Genomic DNA, 14,105 nt, shown 5'->3' with positions numbered 1-14,105 from the left:
GATTCCCTCAAAAAGTTAAACATAATTACCACATGATCCAGCAATTCCACTTCTGGGAGTATACTCAGAAGTGAAAATGTGTGTCCAGACAAAAACTTGTCAAAGAACGTTCACAGCAGCATTGTTCATAATACTTAAGAAGTGGAGACAACTTAAATGTCCACCAACTAATAAATCGGTAAACAAAATGTGATATATATGTATAATTGAATATTATTCAGCCATGAAAAGGAAAGTACTGAAACATGCTATAACATGGATTAACCTTAAAAACATCACATTAAGGGAAAGAAGCTAGACATAAAAGGTTACATATTGTATTATTCTACTTATATGAAATGTCCAGAATATGTAAATTCATAGAGAAAGAGAATAGATTAGTGGTTGCCAGGGGCTGGGGGAAGGGGAAAGGGAAGTGATGGCTAATGGATATGGGGTTCTTTTTTAAATGATGAAAATGATCTGCAATTAGACGACAGTGATGGTTGTACACCTTAAAAGGGTGAACCTTACGCTGTATGAATTATATCTCAATAAACAAAAATTTCAAGGCACTTTAATCATCATATTCTACTTGCCATTAGATAATATAAAGTCATAAGCACCAATTTCCACATGCGGAAACTGAGGCATGAAGGTAAAGCAGCTGCCTAGAATTACAGAGTTGGAACCAGCTTCCCAACTGCTTGCCTAGAGGGTCTCTTGTGAACATCACTATTAGCATTAGAATCCAAATTAGTTAAGGATGATCGACTTCCTCCAAGATGAATGAATCTCTGATAGGCAGTTTATAAGGAAGAAACACCATGTAATAGTGGACTCTGGCTGAAAAAGTGGAGTGCTGTTTACGGCGCCCCGCATTGCTGTTCACGGGTCAGATAGAACCAAAAGTCTACTTTGTGCAGGACAAAACCCCTATCCGAGACCTTTCCCCAAATTATTCCCATAAAGGTGGTCAGGTTTAGAACATTCTCCTCTCTGCTCCAAACTTTTAAGCTGAACCAGGTCTTCTATTCTTTCAGCTTACGGGTCACACTGGGTGTGCTTCTGGTGCTTCAGGCATGGGCCTTGTGTTCCCGTCTGCTTTCTCACTGGGGGTAGCAAATTCAAGTACCTCTTAGAGTATATGGGGCAGAAGCATCCAAATGGAGTCTCCGTCTGCCTCCTGACCCCTCATCAGAACTTGTGTAAATTGTGGGAGAATCAAATAATGCTCCCCATTTTCTTCTCTTCTCAAACCAATCTGTCCCCTGGAATCTCAGGAAACAGATCTATTTTAAGATACATGTGACACACAATTACTGATGATTACTCCCTGGGATTTGGCCTGAAATCTAGAGCTGCACAAAGCCTTTTTTCAATTTTTTTTTTTAAGAGTTCTGATTTGACCTGGTGCCAGGGGTATGCCACCTGGGAATCTCCTCAGTTCCAGAAACTGTCTTCCCATCTGGAGGCCCAGGAGACGGCCACGTTCAGTAAAGTGGGCCACAATCCTGGACATTCGAGCAACCAAGGATGGGTGGGGCTGCTCTCTGGAAAGGGTTGATATAAGCAGGTGGGGTGGCCTATGGTTTTCTTCAATGCAGGAAGCCACAGGACAACATGTTGGCTATGGCAAACTGAGGGGTGATGGGCAGGGCTGCATGCCCCAGGGAGTGTGCTCTGACCTCATCGCAGGCTGCGCAGCGCGGCTTCAGGCACTCCGCGTGGTGCCTGCCACAGTATATCTTCCCATCTTGGTAAAAGTAGATCAAATCCACCAGGAGCTCGTTGCAGACAGTGCATATAAAGCACGGTGGGTGCCAGCAAACGCCGTGGCCGGCTCGAGATGCAAACACAGCGATGTCCCCGCCATTAATCTGGCCTCCGCACTGTGAAGAAACGTCAGTATGAACGCCAGTCCCCATCTCTCAGCGCCACGCACAAAGGATGAACGACCACCGCCACCACCACTAGCTGGTTATCGAGCACTGATTTTCAAACTAGTCACTATGCTACCTACTTTACATACGTGGCAGGACAGAGTTTTCTCCCTCCCCCCACTCTCCTTTCCTAGGGCCAACAAGTAAGATTGAAGACAAGTACCTGAGAAAATAAGGACTCACAAATGTGGGAAGGAGAAAAACTCTTTGAGCATAACAACACAGAGATGCTCAGCAGGCAGGAGGCAAACACACAGAGTGAAGGTCTCATTATCTTTTAGATACCCCAAACTCCATGCAGAGGCACAGCCAAGTTTAACACCAGGAGGAGCAGGCTGTGGGGGGTGGAGAGTGGAAAGATGGGGCCATGGGAGGGAGTGGGGCCTGCACTGTGGGGTGGAGGTAGGGGGTTCATAAAAATATGCCCATCTTTAACTATCTTCTCTACAAGCCTTTCAGGCATGCTTTTAGCCTGCTTCCTCTAACATCTTTTTACACAATCTTGATTGAGAAGGCACCACGTCTAAGACCAGGCCATGGAAAGATCTTCTTCCCTCTCCCTCTCCTATCTCCTCACTCATCTTCCAAACATCCTTCTCCCATCCAGAAGGGAACAAGGCAGAATCCCTCATGACCCATGCTTACGGTTGGGATAAGACCAACACGGCCTGAGGGTCTTTGAGGGAGGAGTAAAGTGTGAGGCAGCAGGTCCAGGGGGAGGCTCTGTGCTGACCATGGTGTTGGCCATGAGGGTCACAGCCTGAGGGTCTAGTACTATGGCCCCATGGAGTGGCTGAGCTCTGCGGACCATGTTTGAAGAGTAGAAAAGCTACCTCCAAACCATTCCCACACCATGGACATCATATGGGTTGAACAACTTCACAGAAAATGAGGTAAAGATCTCATGGAACAGTCTTTGGGGGCTCATTCATGTGAGTGACCAGACAAAAGAAAGACACTACATTACAGAAAGTGTTACCCAGGCCTTTCACGGTAACGTCACTAGAGCTGAGGCACGCACACTGTGAAGGGATAACTGAGGCACATTCAAGTTTTCAGGTTTATTTGCTCCAAGACTGATTCGAACTGGGCAGCAAGTGTCAATGTGAGGTGGTGAGGAGTGCTCCACGGACAGGGGGTTGGGGAGAGGACTTTACAGAGAAGATGCAGAAGCAAAGCGAGGCAATTATTTGATGACTATAGCTTAAGGGGTTGCCTTATTTGGGAAAGTCTGGTTGGCTGCAATTGGTTGTTCTTAAGTTTCATTTTCTTGGATTCCAGTACATTGACTCTGGCTTAGGTTTTGGTTTGTGTGTGTAGCTACCAAGGCATTAGAGCCACGCCAGTCTAATGGCCTCCTTGTTGAATTACTTTAATATGGAATCCTCCTTAATCCTCACCATAATTCTACTATGTAGGCATTTATTATCCCCATTTTGCGGATGACAAAACCAAGGAAATGTAACGCTGTCGAGGTCATCTGTCAGAAACATGAGTCAAACTTATGTTTTTCTGCCTCCATGGTCTCGTCATTATTCTATACTACTCTCCATATCTGCCCACGAAAGGCCCAACCTTCCTTTTGTCTTAGGTGACCCCAGCTGGGCTGGTTCCCCAAGACTGATCTGAGAGTGGCAGATGTCCTGAACTGAGCACACACAATCCCACATCTTAACCACTGACCACGTGCATCTCAAGGGTGGGTCTCAAGGATGAAGACCCCACTGCCAAATCTCTGGTCCTTTGGCTCCCCTCAGTAAGTAGTGTCTCCATTCCATCCATCTGAACCTACTCTCCTTATCCCTCTGAAATCCCCAAAAGGGCCTCAAAATGGCATCCACTCCCTTCAGGCAGTATCTCGTTTTTTCTTCACTGATCCAGGTCATCTCTCTTTAGCACCTGGATGGGTCCCTTAAGAACTTAAGGAGTCAGATGGGGCTGCACAAAAAGCAGCAAGGCTGAGAAGAACCAAAAAAGCCATCAGCACTGGAAGGCTTCTGGTGGCCAAGAGGTGGGTCAGGATGAAGCCAGGCAGGCTGGATTCCCATCCTGCTTTCTTTAAAACCCTCCTCCACCATGACCTGAGCACTCTACAGGAGAGTAGAAGTGAAAAACAAATCCAGACTCTTTAGCTGAGTGAGGTCCTAGGGAGAATGCAAGGGGCTTCATGGATTTGCTAAAGATCCCTCAAACCCAAGGAGGTGGTCATTTATCATTGAAATGGCACTAGTCCTGGGATGATCTTAGAAAAGAGGCTGACCAGTGGTCCAGGAAAACTCCATTTTCTAAAGGCCTCATTTTAAAATATAAATCCATCATGCCATTCCAATGCTCAAATCCTTCCCATGGCTTCCCATCTCCTTCTAATGGCTTACACAACTCTCCATGAGCTGGCCCTCCACAAACTCTTGCTTTATCTGCTAATTCTCTCCCTTCACTCCCTCTGCCCGACCATATTGGCCAGCTTACAGCAGAAATCCTCCTGCCTCAGGGCCTTTGAGCTGGCTGTTCTCTCTGTCCCTTGAGATCTGCATGACTTGCTCCCTCAGTTCTTACGTATCTTTGCTCAGAAGCCACCTTCTAAGTGGGGCTTTCTCAGCCACTTTACTGAAAATTGCCACCTCCTAGCACTCCTAACCCCCTTCCCTGTTGTATTTTTTCATGTTATTTATGTTATTGTCTGACTTCTTCCCTAGAACGTAACTCCTTACAAGGGCAAGATCAAGCTTTCAAATTTTGTTCACTGCTGTTATCCGCCAGGCCTGGAACTGTGCCTGGGAGAAAGTAGGCACTCAATAAAATAATTGTGAATGAATGAATGAGGGAAAGGATGCCAGAGCAATCCCTCTTTACTCTCTGGAATCCACACTCACCTGCTCACAAATAGCTCCCGTCATGGTGACCGGGAAGGGCCTGACATTCCCTCGGCCCAAGTTTTCACGTTTCCTCTGGTTGCTGAAGAGCTTCAGCTCCCTCTTCTCTTCCTCATCCAGGGAGTTGCAATATCGAACCTGAACAGACACAGAGAATGGCATGGAGGAGGCTGCCCTCGCTCCTTAGGATTCCCAAAACTCATGCCTCAGAGTTTTCACATGAAACATGCTCCCATTTGGTTGTATAGACCTAACCTGCACCTTAACACCACCAGGCTTGGGGCTACTTAAAGTGAGTCTCTCCTAAGATTGTTGACAGCCAAAAGAGCTTCCTGAAGGCTCCAAATTCTAGAGCCCAAGTCTTGGGCAAGATAAATGTTTTGTTACCGTTTCTCATCCTTCCTGCCCGACTCTGCTCACCACACTCAGATCCAAACCATCTGGGATAGCTTTGGTGTTGGTTATGATCTGGGACTTTTTCCTTCTTTCAAATTGATTTGGATCTTCAAATTGATTGTGGGGTCCTGATACTTTCAACTCCATGTGCCCACGTAAGTGATTCTGGACACCAAAGATTGGCTCCAGGCCAGCGAGCCAGAATAGTGGTCAACATGCTCAAGGCTTCTGAGCATCTCATTTTAGGAAAATGGGAAGACAATGGGTTGAGAGTGAGGATCGGTCCAGACGTCCCTGTGCTGGTTCAGGGACATCCCTGTGTGTTTATCTGTGTGCAGGAGGAAAAGGGCTGCCCATTGAGCTTTGGTTAATGCATCAACTTGCATAAGATATTTTCCTTCTTGTTAAACACAGAAACTCACAGAATTAAGGGAGGGACATGAAAGATATTCAAATCTGCTATTTCCCATTCTCGCCCCTTATTTATGCTCACCTTAGGAATTTTGCCATAATCTTGAACTAGTATTTACTAAACACTGGTTTTAAAACTGACTCAATTTCTTTTTTACTTGAAAACATTTTCTTAAAAAGAAAGCATATTATGATTATAAATGGAAAATCAATATCACCTGCAAAAAATAGAAGGCGAACAGAAAAAATAAATAGAGTGAGAACAAACCACATTGTTAGATTCTAGCTGGCTACTTTTGCTTGTGGGCGATCCTGAAGGAGATTCTTAATGCTGTTACTTAAAATGGAGACTAGTAGGAGTTGGAGGGGTGTGAGCTACCTGCTAGCCCAAACCGAAATTTCCCCCTGGATTACTAACCACTCAATCATGAGGAATGAAATGCAATTTAAAAGGGAGTGACTCTCTCATGATGTGGTTCAGGTTTATTTACTGCCATGTCCATGTACCACCTGAAGCCATGTCTCTACCACACTCTGGGAAACATGGATCTGACCCACATCCTGTGTTACTTTTGAACAATCTGAGCATCAGAAAGGTTAACTGAATCGCTCAGATGATTTGTTATGCAGAACGTTAGAGGGAAAGCTTTCAACTAGGACCAGCATTCTAATTTGAAAACTGGTGCAGCTGTATATATTAAAATTGTCTTATCTGGGTGAAAAAGAGAATGATCAAATATTTACTTTAGAATCACTCTTTGTCCTCAAAAGTGTCATGTCAAACGGGTGAAATCGGCCTACTGGGTCACATGTAAAGAATTCTCACCAATAAGAAGAAGGAATTTAAAAAGGTCTCTTTTCATGAAACCACAATTAACAGTAAACAGAATAAATCATTAAAAGCAGAGGAGAGCAGATCACTTCCCTCTATCAAGTAAAAAAAGTTAAAAAAAAAAAAAAAGTCTTCATGTGGATGTCCCAGAGAGAGAACTACAGTGACCCAAACAGCCCAGAAATGGTTATACCATTGACATTTTATGGACACGCTTTTAAGAAAGGCACACCCCTCCAGCTTGTAAAAACCCGTAATTTCACTTCCAAATTCGTTAACTGGGCATCAGGTTACAATGCTTGCTCCCTACTTTAAAGGAGAAAGCATTATTTATATTTGCCTTTTGAAGTCTGAAATAAACAACAGAAAAGGAAATTGTGGCTCTCTTTCTAGGGAGTTACTTCAGTTTTTCAGCTTTAGCTTCACTTACGCGATTTATTTTTGAGGCTCTTGAATGATCCTTTTTACTTCAAATGTGGGAAGCTAAAGACTAAAAAAGCACTCACTCATTTCCCCTGGGATCCAGCTCGTGGGTGGGGACAGCTGGTAGAAAGCTGGGGTCCAGCTCTCTGAAGAGGTTCTCTCTCCTTTCAAGTTATAATTATGATTTTGTTTAAAATGCAATCAGAGTGAAATGGACAATTCAATTCTATAGGATTACTATTTTAAAAATCCAAATACTTAAAAATTAATTTCTAGTTTACAAATGTAAACCCCTCAAGCATCATGCTCATTTAAAAGTGTATTTACTAACTTCCCTGTACGATCAATTTAACTTCAAAGATAACAAATGCCTGCGTACAGTGCCATGTGTCTAGATTCAGAAAAAAGGATAGCTTGCAAGCCATTCTTTCAAGAGTACAAATGACGACCGTGGCAAGTCAGACTTTAAAAGATAAAAGCACAGATGTTCAGCGCAGTAAATCTGGACACGTTGCCTCTACTACAGCACAACACGGAAAATGTGCGAGTTCATTTAATATGAAATGATGTTGAAAATTCACAAGAGTCAGAAATTTATTGCAAGGGCTGAATTGCCCCAAGAATTCTCAATCGTCTAATGTACTGGGGCAACCAGCACTTTCTTCTCCCACTAAGAAAGCCTGGACTTGAGATTTTAAATTTTAGTGCTCCCCGGTTAGCCCAAAATAGCTAGTAGTGCCAGGCACAGAGGCAAAGCCAGTCCATAACGAGATTCCGCTTTTCGGTAACACTCTCCAGGAGGCGTCGGACAGTTTCTTTGGCTGTAATTAAGGAAGCTAAAACCTAAAACGAATTGCCAGAGTGTTTCTTTGGAGATCTCATTATCACAGAAGGTAACAACTCACAGAAGGTTCTAAGAAAAGTCTTCTTAAGGCTCCTCCAGCCCCTTACCTCATTGTCATGTGGTGGCAGCTGGTGTAATAGCTGCTTGATTCGCAGTTTCTCTCCAGGACTGTTGACATAAGGAACTTTCTCTTCTGGGAGACAGCTATAGTACTGGTGAACCTGAAGGATGGAAAGTACACAGGTAACTTGTTCCTCACTCAAACCTCTCGCCCATTCCCGCTTCCTGGGCAAACGATTCCCACAGGAGGACACAATCGACTTCCCACGGTCCCCACCCTTCAAGAAACTCAAGAGCATATGAGTTTCTGACTGCCTGCAGAGAAATTCACCCTTAAAGAAAGAGGCGAACAAATCACCCACATCTTGGAGCTTTCCCTCTTTCTACGAGGGGAAAATAAAGCCAGGAAACTTTCCTCGAAAAAGAGAATTCGGCAAACACGCTGGTGAAGCCGGAGGGTAGGGCTTTCTCAAAGACTCCCCCGAGAGCTGACTTTACCATTTTCTCGGTTAGTCTCCAGCATGTAATGTGCCTCCTTCGCCAAAGGGATGTGTCAGCGCCTGCCTCGGCACTGGAGTCAAAGCCAGTAGTTGGCACTCAGTGAACTGCTGGGTCCCTCAGCCTCCACCTACATTCAAAGCCCTCCAGGTTTCCAGCTCTTTGCAAGGCAGCGGCTCACGTGTGTCAGAAAAAGAGTCACTAAATCTGGGATACGGACTGTGTCATTAAAAATCATTATCAACCTGAGTATTTTTACACATCCTTGAATGCTCCCATTTACGACTGTTAGGACAGATTCTTGCATTTTTTGAGGCTCATTCAACCCTAACGACAACGTGGGAAAACACCAAACACCTAATTCTGCCTGAGAAAAGAAAACAGACATCATACCATCCAGCTGTGTGTAAAATTAGGGACAGAAAAAACTGGCCAAAAAAGAAGGTATACTATTACATAGGAGAGGAAAAAAAAAAAAAGGAACAAAAAAGAAAACAAAAACACCCCACAAGCTCAGATGACATCATGGAAAATACTTTTCAACTATCTCTTAGCATCATGACCAGCTCTTGCGAAACAAGGCATTCATTCAACAAAACGGAAAAGACAGAAGACTTGGGGTTCTTAAATCATCAGATCTATCTCCCGCCACAAGCTTGGTCTAATTCCCTTGAGTTTAGGGAGCCGTGGATATGAACATATGTTCTGGGAAGGCTGGGGTGAAGAGTTGCAAAAGCTCTGTCTACTTCGATCTCCAGAAACTAAGTCACAAATATTAGAAGAGGAAAAAGGCTTTGCTATGACAAGGACTTAAAAAAAAATGTGAAAGCCATCTTTACTTTCATAACAAATGATCCTAACCATTCACCATCATGTGCATATCACCCTCTTAATCAAACCCCAAAGGCAACCATAAACAGATTTCTCCCACAGACTAGCTGGCATTCACAGGGCAGCCTCCTCAGAGGCACCCGGCAGGGAGCCACATTTTGGGAAGGGAAGGAACAGCTCCAGGTTTTGAGGGCAGCCCACAGGTTACCAGCACTCTCTCTGAGAAGACATAAAAGCCCAGATTATGAGTTCATTTGGGATTAGAAGCTGATGATGATCCTAGCCTAGACTAGCATACCATTTCTTGCTCAGGAGAATCCGTGCACCGTATGTCTCATCTGCTAAGTTTGCCAAATACAAGGAAGCAGGGCCAGTCTCTATGTCTTGGGGAATGGGCTTTGCCTCACCAGTCAAGGAGTGCTTGTAGAAAAGCCTTATTGCAACATTACTTTGTCATTCTCACCACTCCCATTATAGTTACAGAACATGAGGGCCAAATGCTTACACCAAATGAATCACTGTGGATGCTTGATAATGAAGAGTCTAATTGGAGCTCCACTGACCCTCCTCTCAATTGCTCCTCATTACTCACACACCCCTCTCTTCACTGCCCAGAGCAGTCATCCCCGAGAGCGCTTTGGAATTGTCACCTTGAGCCAAGCCCTGTCAGATACTGTCCATGGCTCACTGAGATGGGATCTTCCTTGAACCTTGTGCAGCATGGCCAGGTAGATCTGAACCCCTAGTTATGGCTCTGTCAGTTTCCATCTCTGTGTTCATGAGCAAGTTACACATCTGCTCAGAATCCTCATCACAAGATTGTGGTAATTAAATGAGAGCACAGACAAAGCATGTGGCCCTCAATGATAATAAATAACAGGAACACATAGCAATAAGCATATTATCCATCCTGGCATACTCCAAATGGAACAATCTAGATTTTCTTGGCCTTTCTTCCATTTTGAGAGGTAGGGCAACACTGTTGGCTTATAGAGTGAGACCAAACCCCATCTTAGTCTAAGAAAGAAGGTTGCAAGCAATAAAATGCTATTTAAGCTAGTTTGATTTCAGAGGAAAAAAAAGTGGCCAATTATTATAAAAATGTGGTGTTTTCTGAAGAACCCCAGCAATATGGTAGGGCATCATGAGGAAATGGAACCTGCCACTGGAAGGCGATTGGTAAGGGATTCTCATCTCTCTAAGACCAGTGTCCTCATATGTCTGCTCTATCCTCTCTCTGCAGATAGTCTTACCTTCTCAAAGCTTAAGGTTTCCCACAACATTTAAGTTTACACAACCTCAGTTCAAGAGTCTATCCTAGACTGACTAGCTTTGCTCAATTCCAAATTCCCCAGAGAAGGACCCTGATTAAGCCATCTTGGGCAAGGTCCACACCTGGAGACTGGATGGGAAAACTTTCACATGGTTTTAAGACTGGAAGAGAAAGAAGTCCCAATCCAACATGATTGGGTTAAGCTGAGGGCAGCCATGATGGAGAACTCTAGAAATACTTAGGAGATAAATAAATATCTTGGTCCATCCTGAAGACCTTGAATTCTTCAGTCAACAGAGGCAGCAACTACTCTTTGAGAACATAGCTCTATCTTTCCTGGCTGGACATCTTGTGTTGCCTTTTATAATTCAAGTCTACTGATCACCACCACTGAAAATGTGTCCTTTCTCCCAGTCTACCAATAATTCCTCGAATAAAGAATGTGCTAAAATAATTTCTCACAAGGCAACCAATAATTTGGCAGATGACTTAAAAACTTACCTAGTGAGATGCTTCCGTTATTAAAACAAATCAGCTTATATTAACTAACAATATTAATTCACAACCTTATTTCATGTGGTAGGTGATCTGTCTTGCTCTCAGCAAGGAGAATGAGTTGGCCATTCACCACTTCCATTCCTCTTCCAAACCTGTTCAAGTCTAGGAGAAAAAATAATCCCTCTCAGGTTGGCTTCTTGTCTCCTCCTGGTGTTTAGGAGCCGGACTTTCCAAACAATTCCTCGAGCAAAGGGGATTAGCAGATGGATGGGAAGGAGGGAGAAACCCCTCTCTTGAATTTCCAATCTGTCTCCGGCTGAACACAGTAATGCTGCGTGCATTTTCCTCTGGCATCCTTCATAATAAACTACTGTATAGCCCAAAACAAACACCAAGTGAACCAATGGTAAGGGGAAAATATTTAGTATACTTTCTGGCACTATAAAAATTAAATTTGGCACCACCTCTGAAAATCCTGCAGATTGCTCATTTTAGCCCAAACATGTTTCACTTGTTAATTTTTACGAGTAAATAAGCAAATCCAATAGAATTTTGTCAATGATGATCATCACCAAGCTATTACCTGGTGTGTTGATAACTTTATTTTTCCTCCTGTGTGTATGGAGTACACTTCTCCAAAAGCAGGTCAGTTGAATGTGCTGGAAACTTTGCTCCCCTTAAACATTCCCAGGTAGAGGTGGCCTGTGACTGTGCCCTGGGTGAAGCCGGACTAGGTACATTTCCCCATGAACAAGAGCATTTGGAGCACAATCAACTGGCTTATGGAAATGGAATAGCTGAAGGCCTTTATTTAAGGTGTTACTCCCAATGGGGAGGTTTGGCAATAACTTCAGTCTGTGTCAGACGGATTGTAAGAGCTTTAGTCAGTGTGCAAAAAAGTCTTCAAAACCAAGGCCTCGCCCAATTTGAAAGACTGGGCTTGTTAGACGGAATTGTACATTTGACAGCATTTCTGCCTGGGCGGAGATGGAAGCTAGAGTCAATGACTCCATGTTGGAGAGGAAAGTGTACTAATTAAAGAAAGTGGGCAAAGTGGTTTATTTTGAGTGGTGGTTCTCAAACTTCAGCCTGCATCAGAACCACCTGGAAGGCTTATTAAGACACAGATTTCTAACTCAGTAGGCCTGGGGTAGGGCCCGATAATTTGCATTTCCAAACACTTCTTGGGTGATTAGGTGATGCCCCTGCTGTTGGTCCAGAGACCACACTTGGAGAGTCTGAGAGTTATCCAAGCCTTTTCCCTCAACAGCCAACCCCAGGAGGTTGCCAGGCAAATGGAGGGATTCCTGTTTTCTCCAAGGGATCCAGGAGGCCCAGAGGCGGGGGGGAGAACCTGTTCAGTCTCACTCAGTTTTGCAGGTGTCTCCTTCCACACCTACATAAATACTTAAGCAAGAGGGTTCCACCAGCTCTGGCAAGAAGGAGAACTCCTAATTTTGGGTGAACACTTTTCATCTCAAAAGTATCCCTATTTTCTTAGAGAGGGAACCCATCAAAGAAGTCAGATTTTCGTGGTTGATCCAGATTCAATCGTCCTTTACCGTCGAAAAGAAGGAAGGGATCAATGAACGTATTTATTCATTGAGTAGCTCTTACGCTTGAAGTGTCTTTATACACAGTATCTCATGGACCCTCCCCACACCCTGCAGGTTGGTACATCATACTCATTAGACTGAGCATCACACTGCTGAAAGGTGGTAGAGCCACCTTTGGGCTCGGCTTCCTCACCTCTTTCTCTTTTTTTTCCCATGGATTCTTGGCCTTCTTTATCAAGAAGAGACTGGCATATGGGTGAGAAAGAAGAAAAAAACCAGACAGAGTAGATTCCCCATACGTCTGTATGACTGACAGCAGAAATGATGAACACGTTTTCCTTTGGTGCTCTCCATAAAATATGAACTCCAAAATAAACTGACAGTAACAAGAAATGATGTACTCCAAATTAAATAGTCTTTCCACAATACCTGGCATGATGGTGTAAGGGGGCTGTGGCAGAGATGGCTGCCCACCCACACCTATTTCCCTTTTCTTCCTTAATAAGAATAACATCACTTTACTTAGAGCATCAGTATGCCCAGCTAAGAACAACATTTCCGTACTTCCCTAGTAGGTAAGAGTGGCCATGCGAATAAATTCTGGCCAATGACATGTAATGACATGACTTCTGGGAGAGCTCTTAAAGGAGGCCCAGCAGTTGGCAAAGGCCCTTTCTGTCCATTCCCTCTTCTTCCTGCCTCCTGTCTGGAAAGTAAACAGAATGGCAGGAGCTCCAGCAGCATCTTGTACTATGAAGTAGCCTTAAGAATAGAAGTTTCTAAGCATACCATGGAGCCCCATACTAGCTCTGGATTGCCTATCTCTGAACTTCTTTTTCTTTTTTTTTAAAAGATTTTATTTTTTTCCTTTTTCTCCCCAAAGCCCCCCAGCGCATAGTTGTATATTCTTCACTGTAGGTCCCTCTAGCCGTGGCATGTGGGACGCTACCCCAGTGTGGCCCGACGAGCAGTGCCATGTCCGCGCCCAGGACTTGAACCAACGAAACACTGGGCCACCTGCAGCGGAGCACGCAAACTCAACCACTTGGCCATGGGGCCAGCCCCTCTTTTTTTTTTTTTAAGATTGGCACCTGAACTAACATCTGTTGCCAATCTTTTGTTTTTCTTCTTCTTTTTCTCCCCAACGCCCCCAAGTACATAGTTGTATATTCTAGCTGTAGGCCCTTCTGGTTGTGCTATGTGGGATGCCACCTCAGCATGGCCTGATGAGTGGTGCTAGGTCTGTGCCCAGGATCCAAACTGGTGAAACCCTGGGCTGCCAAAGCGGAGCGCGCAAACTCAACCACTCAGCCATGGGGCCAGCCCCTCTCTCAACTTCTTTTACCAATGAGAGAGAGAAACTATTTCTTTAGTTATAGTCTCAATTACTAGGAAATGAATGCAATTCCCAAATGATACAGCAGTGGTTCTCAAACATTAACATATTCCAGAATCATCTGAAGCTCTTATTGGACGTTTCTCCCATTTTCATCCCTCTGGGTCTGAAAAGGAGCCTAGAGTTCTACATTCCTAATAACCAGCTCACACCATACCAGGAGAAACACTGGGTTAAGAGGAAGGCAAACAAGCTGATGGCAAACACTCCTGAAGTGTAACCTGAGATGTGGGCTGATGCATTTGGAGGGTTTTATAAAAGCCCATCTTAACCCAGAGACTAACGAGAAGAT

At 44.2% G+C, this 14,105-nt stretch overlaps 1 protein-coding gene across 10 annotated transcripts in view; it reads right to left on the bottom strand.

Moving 5' to 3' along the window:
• Positions 1-14,105, bottom strand: part of PRICKLE2 (prickle planar cell polarity protein 2) — a 305,604-nt gene that overhangs the window by 43,935 nt on the left and 247,564 nt on the right. For all 10 annotated transcript variants that reach the window (XM_044754525.2, XM_014859291.3, XM_070492429.1 and 7 more), the window contains 3 exons: positions 7,809-7,922; positions 4,796-4,933; positions 1,668-1,871 (listed from right to left, as the gene is read on the bottom strand). In XM_044754525.2, coding sequence (XP_044610460.2) covers positions 1,668-1,871; positions 4,796-4,933; positions 7,809-7,922 — 456 coding nt within the window. The remainder of the gene's footprint in view (positions 1-1,667; positions 1,872-4,795; positions 4,934-7,808; positions 7,923-14,105) is intronic.

Source organism: Equus asinus, chromosome 21 (assembly GCF_041296235.1).
Source record: "Equus asinus isolate D_3611 breed Donkey chromosome 21, EquAss-T2T_v2, whole genome shotgun sequence".
Lineage (NCBI taxonomy): Eukaryota > Metazoa > Chordata > Mammalia > Perissodactyla > Equidae > Equus > Equus asinus.
The sequence above is the reverse complement of the archived record's forward strand: the minus strand, read 5'-3'. Positions and strand labels throughout refer to the sequence as shown.